This window comes from Empidonax traillii, unplaced genomic scaffold, assembly GCF_003031625.1.
Source record: "Empidonax traillii isolate 1590-97213 ecotype Southwest subspecies unplaced genomic scaffold, ASM303162v1 scaffold369:size587591, whole genome shotgun sequence".
Classification (NCBI taxonomy): Eukaryota; Metazoa; Chordata; class Aves; order Passeriformes; family Tyrannidae; genus Empidonax; species Empidonax traillii.
In genome coordinates, this window is record NW_020955562.1 from 319,277 (window position 1) to 331,320 (window position 12,044).

Here is a 12,044-nt window from a genome sequence, read left to right on the forward strand (position 1 = left end):
AGCTCCCTCCTCCTCCTCCTCCCCGCGCAGCCCCGGCAGAAAGCGCTCACCCCTCACCGTTCCTGTTTTGTGCCTCGACTTCTGAGGAAAAGCCACTTCAGTGATAATTTCCCACTTGTGATAAGTTAAGTGCATCGCTTCCTTTGGAATACATTTTCAGTGCAGTTGAGCTCAGCAGTCCCCCTTGCCCGTGCGCGCAGTTAAACGCGCTCCTCTGCCGCCCGTCGGGGTGGATGGCATCGCTTTATTCCGGGGCCATTAGTGTCACTTGGCAAAGCAGAGCCAGGATTTATTCTGGAGGGCACAGCTCGTAATTGAGCGAGTTCAGTGCCGGGGATCGGCGGCAGCCGCCGGCAGCACAGCCGGCGGGAGGAGAGGGGGAGCTGCCGGAGGGGCTGAGGGATGGAGAGCTGGGGTGGCTCAACCCCGGGGCTTGGAGGAGCGTTTCCCTAGAGAAAAGTTCCTGGCAAGAGGGGGAGTCTTTTGGAGGCAGAGAAAGGGGACGGCTCCTCCGCGCCGCTTCAGATGAGGAGACCCGGTTTTCTGGAGTTTAAACTGCTCCGTAACGCTTGTGGGGAGAGGATGACATCATTACGGAGTTATTTTCTTCCCGTGGCATTTTCCACGCCTCTCTTCAAAGCTGCCAGGGCCTGGCCCTAGGCTGGGCTGGTGCCCTCCCAGCAGGAGTGAGGATCTTTCTGTAAGCAACCCTGAAAGATTGCCAGGGAAGGGGCGGCTTTCACCTGGGTCTGTTTGCCTGCTGGCTTCCAGGAGCCCCCTGAGCATTACTGGGGCTTTGGGAACACAGAAAAGCAGAAAACCCTGAGGAATAATTGTCCCACAGCCCAGCACAGGCTCCTGGTGCTGCAGGAGCTCCCCAGCGGGGTCCATGTCATTAGCAAACCGTCCATGTCCCCGCACAGCTGCCCGCAGGCATTTTGGTGCTGGCATCAGCCCCGTTCCCCGGTGCCATTGGCACTTTTGGAGGGCACCCAAGCAGATGTGCCAGGAGCACGCTCCAGTGATGCCCCACGGGGTCAGTCACAGGGGTGGGAGCCGGGAGGAGGGACACTCTCCCTCGCTGCACGGCCTGGGAGCCGCTGCCCTCATTGATGTTTTGTGGCACGCTCCGAGATGCCGAGATGGAAGATGCTATAGATGTGCAGAGCCCTGTTGTTAGCAGAGACAATAGGAGGATAAATAGAAAGGCTGGATGAGCCGAGCACGGGACTTGGAAAGGTGCTGGTGCACTGCTGCATTGCAGAGAGATAAAGACTTTTCCAGACAAGCCATCCCTGCCTGCTGCATCACGACCTGCCTGCTCTGCACCAGCCCTCGGGGCCGGCACAGGAGTCTCCTGGGATCATCAGGGTGCACACAGAGGGGCTCGTGGGATCCGTGGCTGTTCGGTCAGCGGGAGCTCCAGCTCTTTTTGCAGCTCTTCCTCCTTTCCCAGTCCGGTTTCCTCCTGTTTCCTTGGCATTTGCCAATAACCGTGTCTAAGGCAGCACACTGGGAGTTGTTTGCAGCTCTGCGAATCCCGGGCAGTGAACCAAGGCGGATCTTTTCGAGCCCAGTATTATTATTAATGTAATTAGTGTGAATCATTTGCATGTATAAACTTTCAATTGAGGAGATCAGGTACTTTATAAACATGAGTTAACTCACACTCCCTGGCAGGGAGGTGCCAGATATCTTCAAAGCCTTGCAGAGGGCAGGCATGAAGGGCAGGGACTCGCAGGTGGGAAAGGCAGGACCTCCCAGTCCGGGGCCCCGACTCCCTCCTCGGCAACCAACATGAATCTGTCTGGGCAGGGAAGAGGGGGAAGCACAAAGGGGTTTTATTTTTCACTCCTGAGCACTGCTTTTGACCAGCTCAGTGTGATTTTGAAGAGCCACTGGGATGGCAGCTGATCTGAGGGCACCTCCTCACCCTGCAGCCTTTGGAGATGCTCTGGCTGCTGCAGGGGGGACAAGGGGAAGGCGCCAGCCCCAGCAGGGACCCCCCCTTTCCCGCCGGACCCCGCTGCTGAGTTAATCATTGGGTCAGCTCCTGCCTGGCAGGCACCAGGCTCTCAGTGCAGGGAAGAGTTTTCTCAGTCCTGTGAGCCACCCTGTGCTGTGAAAAACTCCTCTGGCTGTATTTTTAGTTGGTGTCACATCAGTGTGAGCTCAAGGACCTCGCAGGGAGGGTAGGGATGGCTGGGGTGGTCCCAGGGTGCAGGTGAGGATGGGAATGCCAAGGACCCAACCACAGCCACGGCAGCCACTGGCAGGGCTGGGCCTCCAAACCCCGGGTGACCACTTGGGGCTTTCAGCAGGATAAACCTCCAGAGCACTTTAATCCAACTGTGATGTTGGGGGGTGTGTGAGCAGACAGTGCTGCAGTGAGTGTGTGGAGCGAACACAGCCGAGGTGTGCACAGAAAGGGAGCAGATGCTGTAAATCCTGCTGAAGAAGGGCTGGACTGGTAGAAATTGCTGGTGCATGACTTAACCCAGCCCAGCAAACAGAGAGAAACCAGACTGGGTTGTGACAATGAAAGGTTTGGCTTAATATTTAGTAGTAAAAAAGCTCCCAGAGTGTGTTCTATGTGATATCCACGCCTCAGGCTGTCTGTGGTGTGTTCATCCCATCCTTATGGGATCATGGGCAGTGCCTATCCCAAGGAACGGGGCACAGTCTGACCCCACCTTTCCCTTTGCTCAGGAATTGATGGCAAAAATTCTATTCTAACCATCATAGGAAAGTCTGTGAGAGTGAGGAGACTGTGCCTGGCTGGGATTGAGTTGTTCTGAGCCTGGCCTTTAATTAATCCTAATAAATAACAATAAAATGTGATAATCACAGAAATAAATCTGAGATGTGGAGCTCCTGCCTCCAGCAGTGGCTGGTTTAGTCGATCATTTATAGCTCAGCTGGTGGTGCAGGGGCTGGAAGGTGATGCCTGGGGCACAGGATGCTGGAGATGAGGCAGGGCCAGAGCACCCTTTCTCCTTGCCCAGCCTCAGCGGGAGGATTTGCACACAGTTTTATTCTAAACCCCAAGCTTATTCCTGACTTCCAGCTTGGTTTAGCAGAGACATAACCCTGCTGGTGTGGAAGAGATTGATTCAGAATCCAGAGTTGTCTGGGAATTGCTGAGTTAGACTGGGAAGAAAAAGAGAAGACACCTAGGGATGGTAGCTTGGCAGTGCTGGGTTGACTCAGTGGTCTTAAAGGTCTTTTCCAACCTAAGGAATTCTGCGGTGGGTCGGTGTAGTTGTGAAACTCCACAGAGTGGCTTGGATTTGGGAAGGTGGTTTCTCTAGGCTGGGCCTGCAGTGAAAATTAGGTGGTGGTGGAAGGAGAAGTGAGATCAGGAAGGGCCAGCTTGGTCAGAGCCCAGGTTGGGCCACCACGTTGGCTGGGGTGAGCCAGGCTTAGCCCCGTCCTTGCCTCCCCGTGATGGAGCTTGTACCCTGATAATTGCAACGAAAGCAGCAATCAGGTTGGTAATTTTGCTGAGCTCTTTTCAGTTCTAATTAACATTATTCATTTCTTGTGTGTCCTGCTGGGTTGAGACAATCTGTGCTCTCCAGCCCAGCCCTCTGGAACACCAGCAATCTGCATAAGAGGCAACCAAAAAAAAAAAAAAAAAAAAAGTGTTGTGTGCCAATTACTACACTTCAGTAATTAAAAACCTCCTTCCCCCCACTGCCAACCTACCTCCTCTCCTGTCATTTGCTGTGTGCAAACTCAGGAAAGCAAAGAGAGGAATTCAGAAGGGCATGTCACTGCTGGCATGTGCCGTCTGTGCTGGCGTTGCAGGGAGGTACCAGGGGCTGCATGAGGCACGAGTGGGATCAGTGGTCAGGGCACTCATTTTCAGCACCCTGTTGTTTATTTATTCCTGATATTTGATTGTGGGGCTGTCTTGTCCCCACCAAGGGCTTTGCTGGCATTTTCATCGCCGCTCGTCTTTGTGCTTGTGTCACCTGAGATGGCAGAATCCTTATGGCACTGCTTTCCCTCTTCCAGTTTGTCTTTGAGTGGTGTCCCTGCAGCCAGGGCTGTTGGCTGCACCCATGGGACCCTTTTGACTGTACAATCTCAGCCCCTCAGGCTGTGGGGATGATGGTTTGGGGGAGAGCAGCCAGTCCCTAATGGATCAACTTGGTGAAAGAAGGTGGATAACAAAGCCAAGAAGTTTTGGCTGCAGGAGATATTGATGGATTTGGAAAGGGCAGCACCAGCCTGTATCCTATTTGCCACCACCACATGTCACTGAGCTGGGAGTGTGAGGAAAAGGCAGGAACAGGCAGTTTGGGACAAGTAGGAAGGATGTAGACATGCAACTCTTGCCTTTTGGCAGTGCATTTAACTCTCAAAATGCCCAAATTTGTGGTCATTTGGAGTCTCCCTCATGGCAGCAGGGGGCAGAGGTCTGGTGCAGCGTGAGGAGATGCATCTCTCTGCCAACCATCCCTGCCTGCCCCCAGGATGATGCAGCAGTGGTGAGTTAGCAGTGTTCCATCTCCCAGAGGAGAAACCCTGAGCCTTGGGGCTCTGGGTTTGCTGGGAAAGAAACGGCAGAGAGAGGGAGCAGTACCCAGAGCAGTATCAGCTCCTCCTTGTGCTGGCTCACAGCAGTTTTTCATCTTCCTGGAGGAGAAGTCCTTACCATCTGAGCAGGAATGAAACAAGGAGTAAGGATCTTGAGAGAGAAAATTACCTCATCTGTGCCTAATTGTTTTTAGATCATCTTTTTGGAGGCGAGGGCTGTGTTCCGGCGCCCCGAGGACCTTTCCCTTCCCCCCCTCCCTCCCTCCCTGGCACCTCATGGGGCGAGAGGGAAAGTGGGAACTTCCCTCGAGGTGGAGGAGGCATCCAGGGAGCGGGGTGAGGCTGCAGGCTCGGCAGTGTCTCTGCTCTCCACCTGTGCCTGGAGCGAGGCTTCCCGGCCAAAGCCAAAGGCTTTCCGCTCGGCTGCCTGTGTGCGGGAGAGGAGGCCTTCCCATCCCTGCTGGAGAGAGGAGCTGCTGGAGGAGGGAAAGGGGAGCAGATGGAGGGGCTGGAAGAGCACTGGGTCGCTGCAACCAGCCTTGCCCTGACCGGTGCCTGGGTGAGGAGGAGCAGGTTGGACACGGTGCTCGGCCAGGAGCACAACCTGCCATCCCCTAAATAGCCCAGCACATCCAGAGGCCAAAGCACATCTTTCCCAGGACCTGTTTCTGTGCTTTATTATATACATATATACATACATATATATATATATATATAGGCTCAGGAGCCTTAAGAGGCAGGGAAGAATATAAAATAGCAGCTTGAAGCTCGCTGATCGCAGGGACAGGGAAGCGTGGCTGGGTGATAAGCAGAGATTGTGCCTGGGTGCTGTGAAGGGCAAAAGCACTTATTTCACTGTTGCCTCATGCGTTACCTGAGCCCCGCTGCTTTTCAAAAGCACTTAAATGCCCATATGATAGAGGGAATGCTTGGATTGCACACTGTCTGCCTCCATTATTATCCAAGGATCTCCAAGCTGATGCGTTTCATAAAGAAGGTTGGCGTGGAGGAGGAGAGAGGAAATATATATTTTTAGTTCAGCCTGCTTACAGGTCCTCAAGGGTAAATGTCTGCAGAAGGGACTGGCCTGAGAAATTCAAGCCACGTCTGGTTTCTCATCACCCAGCCCTGGACACCCCTGTGTTTGTGCAGAAGAACCACCACAGGAGCCTATTTCATGGTACCAGAGCCAAACACCAAATATCCAATTCATTTTATTCGTGCCCCATAGGTCTGAGCTACCAGCAGAGCTGAAGTTCGGAGTTCAATAGACTAAACCCATCCTCTGGGAAGAAATTTCTAGTTTAATTTAACTTGAGCAACTAAACTCTCAGGTTTTTTACTCAAGTTGTAATGCAGCTGAGAGCAAGAGCCAAGTTCTTGGTGTTCAGCCCAGGCTGAATCTATTGCTTTTTTTTATGTAGATCATAAAAATCTGCTCACATTTAATTTATTATTATCGTAATATCATCATGGAACAGCGATAAAATTGTTTAATTTATCAGATGTTTTTCACTCCAGAGTGGGAGGATGGCACAGGAATTGGGTACTGGCAAATCAGGGGCGTCCTGGGCTGCAGACAACCCCTCTCACCTTGGGCAGGTCTCCTCATGGGGGTCCATCACCCCTAACCCCCAAATGTTGTGTGTTGAGGCTGATTGGGTTAATTTGGCTTTTCCTGCAATCACTGGGGACAGAGATACCTCCAGAAAGAGGCTGAATGAGATGAAATAACTTATCCCTAGGCAGGCACCTGTGTCTTCTCTGCCATCAGAAGTGGACACAGGAAGAGAAGTCTTGCATTATATGATCTTTAGGGTCGAAAAAGACTTTGAGATCATCCAGTCCAACCATTCCCCAGCACTGCCAGGTCCTCCACTAGCTCATGTTCCCAAGTGCCACATCCACATGGCTTTTAAATCCCTCCAGGGATGGTGGCTCCACCACTGCCCTGGGCAGCACATTCCAGGCCTTGACAACCCTTTCAGTGAAGAAATTTTCCCTAATATCCAACCTAAACCTCCCCTCCCCTGCCAGTGCAGTCTGGGATGCAGAGCCCCTTAAGCCCCTGACATTCCATGAGGTCACTCCATGGGAGACCTCCCTGAGGCTGCTGGGCTCTTTTTCGGTGCCTTCCAAGTTAATTTGCACCTGCACAAGTAATGAAGTAGTTTGGGGAGGAATATAAACAGTGGATCTTAGGCTGAGTGGTTTTATGCAGGGACATTATCCTCTGGAGCCAACATCCAGCAAAGCACAGCTCCCATAATCCCAAACTTTCTCTGGGAAAAGCAGGGGTTTAGCTGGCTGTGGGGGCTGCAGGTTTCTGCTGCCCAGAGAAGGGCTTGGTGCTTGTCTGGAGGTCATTCGTGGCAATGAGGGGTTCAAACCTTGCTTGGGGATCTGGGGATGGAGGGTTACAGGGCTGGTGGGGACCTTTTGGAGGAGCAAGACTGGTCCCAGCTAATGTGGACAGGAAAATAATCTCCTTCAGGAGCAAAGTCTCTTCTGGGTTTGTGCTGTGTTGTCTCCTGGTGGGGGCTCAGTTGCTTAATGAGACTGAATATAGAGGATTTCTACGTCCAAAACATCCCTCACCAAGTGAAATGCTCAGCTGGGGTGAGGTGCAGGGAGGGAGGTGCAGTGATGCAGGTGATGGGTCGGGAAGGAAGAGCTGACAGAGGGGACAAATGGTTGGATGCTCAAGGTTTCTCTTTAGAGGTGTGTGTCAGAGCTGGCTTTCTCCAGAGATAAATTTTCCTTGCTCCTTTGTAAAGCAGCACAAGCTGCTTTCCTGGCACTGCTTCGCATTTCTTTGTCTGGCTGCGGGGATGTGAAGGTCTGCAGAGAGGGTGACAAGTGATGGGCTTGGGCAGGAGGTAACAACCTGCATCCCCCCGCCCCAAAATAGGTGTACTGTGAACTCAGGGTGGAGGTTTTGGCTCAGCTCTGGTTGTGTCTGTGTTTGCAAAGGAGTAAATGGGAACAGAGGAGTGAAAGGTGCTTTGGTGGATGGTACTGGGTGGCTCTGACCTCCCCGCATCTGAAAAAAGTGTGAAGCTCTTGGGCAGAGCTCTGGAGCCACCAGTTTAGATGGAGCACCTCAGGTAAAAGTGCTGACCTTGTCCTCTTTGGACGCTGAAAGCACTTGGTCTCTGAAACTGCTGCTGACAGCAGAGCTAAAAATAGTTCCCAGAGGACCAGGAGGGTCGGGGAAGGGAGGGAGAGCGCCCAAGAGCAGCGCACGGATGGGTCACCTCTCTGCCTCTCCCCAGGTGCTCCGTGGACAACCGAGTCACCCGAGTGGCCTGGCTGAACCGCAGCAGCATCCTCTATGCTGGCAATGACAAGTGGTGCTTGGACCCTCGGGTGGTGCTCCTGGCCAACACCAAGACCCAGTACAGCATCCAGATCCAGGATGTGGACGTGTACGATGAGGGCCCCTACACCTGCTCCGTGCAGACAGACAATCACCCCAAGACGGCGCGCGTCCACCTCATCGTGCAAGGTAGGAGCGAAGGAGTTCGTGGAGGGGTTGGGCCTGGGGCTTTGGTTTGTGTTTCTTTTTGCCCAGGCACAGCTTGCCCAGCTTGGTGCAAACGGCTTGGAGTGTCCCAGTGAAGCTGGGCAGTGCATTTATCCGACTTTCCTGGCATAATCCCAGGGATCTGATACAGGCAGCACTGCCTCCTGACAGTCGCTGGCAAACCCGTGATGCTGCTTTTGTTGTCGTGTTTTGATGGGTTTTTGTTTTCCATGCTGGAGGCATTGCTTGAAGTAGAACTTGTGCTGGGGGAAAAGAGAGAGCTGGCAGATTTGTGTGCTTTGTGGGGGAGTGTGTATGCCTAGCAACAATATGTGTTTGTGTGTTGGAATTCCATACTTTTGGGAGCAGGAGGAGGAGGAGGAAGGCAGGAGGGTGGTGGAGGACTTTTGGTGTCCAAGTGGGTGCATCTTCATTGAGCATGTGAGCACACAAGGGCTCTTGAGAGGGGACAGACAAGCATGGCCACATGTGATGGTCAAGCAGATGGATGTTGAAGGAATAAAGCTCCTGTCTCCATGTGGCAGGATATGAGCTGGACAACAGGGAGCCTCCTGGCGGGACAGATGGGGCCTGGTGAGCTCTTAGCCTCGGGGAAGATTAATGGAAAATTTCTAATCCCTTGCTAGCAACCTTTTTTTTCCTGCTGCTTCTTCCGTGATTTGGCCAGGAGCCCTCTTAACATGACAGACCAGCTTGAGTATTGGAATCTCGTCTCGGGCTAATTTTCGAATGCTGATGGGTGTATTGATTTGGAAACAAGCTGGGTTAAAAAGGCATTGGTCTTGTACACAGAGTCGGGTTGAGCTAATCCGCCGTCGATATGCCAGGCCTGAGCATTATTGACAGCCTAATGAATAGAAGGGGGGAAAAAACCCAAACTCGGGGCCTTTATTTTCCCTCTTCCCTCCCTTTTCATTTTCCCTTCCCTCTTCAGGCAATCAAGCCAACTAAACAGAGCCGGACTTTCTCCATCTCCATTAACCGCGGACGGGAAGCGGATGCGTTCCCAGCCCGGGTTCTGGCTGTTTATCTTGCAATCTCTTATTACCTGCCTGAGTTTCTTAAGCCAAAGTCGATCACCCGCAAGTTCTGAAGTTGCTATCAGATGCTGGGGTGATGCAGGACAATTTCTATCCGTTCTCTTCTGATTCCCGTTTCCTGACCTAAATTTCCCGTATCACAAGGCAGCCAGGTCCATCCCTCCCAGGTCTTGCTGTATCATTAGGAAGAGATATTTGGGGGCTGGAGGAAAAGGTCAGAGCTTAACTCCTTGCAGTGGTGCAGTTAAGTGCAGGAGGATTCAGTGATGGGCTCAGTCCTATAACGTGCTGAACATCCTCATTGCTGCCAGCAGAAATTCCGGCTCTGGAGAGCAATGCCCCTAATTTAAAGAGCTATTGCTTGGCTCACCCAGCCCTTCCTCAGAGCAGGACATGAAAGTGAATATCATGTCCAATTAAAGGGAAACCTGCCTTAATGACCTCAATGAAGATTTGACTGGGGTGCCAGGATTAACCCTCCTGCCTTTGAAAATGGGCCCTATAAATATGCATTCTGGAATAATCCTGTCCAAAACGACGTTCAGCTCGTGGGAAGTGGTGCTTGTTCCCTGTCCCAGGAAAGCACAGGGTGTCTAAGCACTGGATTTCAGGGATGTGCCAACTTAAGCACATGGCTCTGGGACCTTTTGTCCCTTCCTGCAGCCTGATAGGAAAGGAGATGCGGTGAGAGGAAGAGGGAAAGGGAATGTCCCCTTTTAAACAGGGTTAGTCCAGGTGCAGCCAGAAAGAGGGAGGTGTTCAGGTTGCTCCAAGCAGGTCCTGACTTTCCCCTTGCTGCACCAGGAAAGGGCCTGAGGGCATAGCTCTGGAGGCAGGAGCACTCCAGCCTCTCAGGATGCAATTAAATCGTGCCTTGGGGCAGGCTGTGCTCTCCAAAGGGACTGGCTATGGGGGACAAAGAGCTCTTCCCCTTCCAGCCAGGATTTCAGCAGCCTGCTGCTCCCCCAGGCAGGCAGGTTGGGTGCATATCAGCCAGAGTCCAGGCACCCTCAGGCCATGCTCTGCATCCCTCCTTGTCTGCAGGTTTAGGGAATATGGCTGGGAAACAACTGTGGATGGAGGGAGTGAGGAGTTCTGGGGCATCATGTTGGCCAAGGGCTGCTGGAAGGAAATGGTGATATGGGGGAAAGAACAAAAAACAGGAGAGGGGTAGGGGGTAGGAAAAGTGTCTTCCTTTAGGGTATAAGGGTTGGGAATAGTCCCCTAAGGCAGTGGGAGGGAATCAGCTGGAAACACCCAGAACCAAGGATGGCCAGACTGCTGCACATTCTTTTCTAGGTTGGCTCTATTGATGGCCAAGATCCCAAAATAGGTGGGTAGAAGGCACCTCAAGAGCTAATTTAGCCCATCCCCCTGCAACCAGGCAGAGGCAATCGCTGCCAAACACTTGTGAAAGCTATTCTTGAAAATCTATAACAAAGCAGGTTCTTCAGTGTCCCCAGACGATCTATTCTACTGCTTCGCTACCTTTATAATTAGAAAATGTATAGCTAATATCTAACTTAAACCTTCATTGTTGCAAATGAAGTGGAATTTTTCTCAGCCTATTCCTGGGGGAGGGAGGGAACAATTGATCAGTGTCCTCTGCAATAACCTTTTGCTTTTGGGAAGGTTGTTATCCTGTAGCCACCTTCTTTCTGAAACCATCCAAGCTCTGTTTCTCCCACTTCTCGTCATCGGTCGGGCTTTCAGAAACACTTGTCAGTCTTGAAATCCTGGTACAAAAGGGAAGAGGTGATTGCTGCTGATCCAGGAATAGCAGGTCGGTGCCTCTGTGCTAATGTGGGACAAATGAGCCCAGGAATGAGACAACAGACCCTTGGCACTGAATGCATCAAAGTTCAGACCTGCTATTTTGAGGACTGCTCTAAATGGGGTCAGGCTGGCAATGCCAAGTTGATGTGAGCCAGCAACAGAGCTGCCAAAGGGACAAGAAGGTTCTTAGCACCTGGATCTTCTCTCCCAGATTCCAGACAGGCCTAAAATGAGAGGCTCAGGGAGCATCCATGTCATCAGCAGGGTCTGGAACGTGGTCTCATTCCTTCAGCACTCATTCCTTCTCAGGAGGAGTTGCCATAAGACCAGTCAAGGCAGGGGGAAGCAGCACTGCCTGTGTTTGCAGGAGTCTGCCTTGGACCCTGGGGAGAGTGAGGTGTTTGTGGGTGTAAATCCAAAGAGACAAAATCCAGGGAAGCCCCACTTGAAATAGAGAAGCTCTGAAGTTGGATGGAGGCAGAAATGCAGAGTGAGAAACAGGACTGAGGCCTTGTTGACCTCCGAGGAGGGATGCTTTCCCTTCCTCTCATCTCCTGCATCCCACTCTGGTTTCCTTAGCAAGTCCCACTTCTTGCAGCAGCTCAGGCAAATGAGCTCCCTCTTCTCCCTGCTCCCTGCAGGACACTTCAGCTATTTAAGCCGTTCTCCGGGTTCCTGGGTTTAAAAGAGAGAGGGGAGGGAGGAGGAGAAGGCCGATATCTGGAAAGCTCTTATTTGTATTGATAATAAGCCGTCTCCAATGTGTGTCTGCAAAACACTCCCACTGCCTTGTAAGATGCATTAAGGGAAGTTGGCCTTATCTCAGCGCGGGAAATGGACTTGGGGAAGGAGGCACAGCGCCTGCCAGAGTTTAATCTCACTTAGGCACACGAATTTGCATGATAGAAAATGGTGGAATTTTAGTGCTTAAAAAGAAAGAAAGAAGGAACAAAAAAAAAAAAAAAAAAAAAAAAAAAAAAAAAAAAAAAAAAAAAAAAAAAAAAAAAAAAAAAAAAAAAAAAAAAAAAGGCAAAAAGCAGGCAACTGGGGGATATTAGCGCTTTCCTGCTTCTTTATCAGTTTCCCTGGCCCTATCTGGCTCTTGCTGTTGTCACTGAAGCAACTAATCACCCCTC

The 12,044-nt window shown here is 51.7% G+C and overlaps 1 protein-coding gene across 5 annotated transcripts in view; it reads left to right on the forward strand.

Annotated features, from left to right (window-relative positions):
• Positions 1-12,044, forward strand: part of LOC114061891 (protein CEPU-1) — a 339,159-nt gene that overhangs the window by 282,607 nt on the left and 44,508 nt on the right. For all 5 annotated transcript variants that reach the window (XM_027892801.1, XM_027892803.1, XM_027892804.1 and 2 more), the window contains one exon: positions 7,821-8,053. In XM_027892801.1, the coding sequence (XP_027748602.1) occupies positions 7,821-8,053 (233 nt within the window). The remainder of the gene's footprint in view (positions 1-7,820; positions 8,054-12,044) is intronic.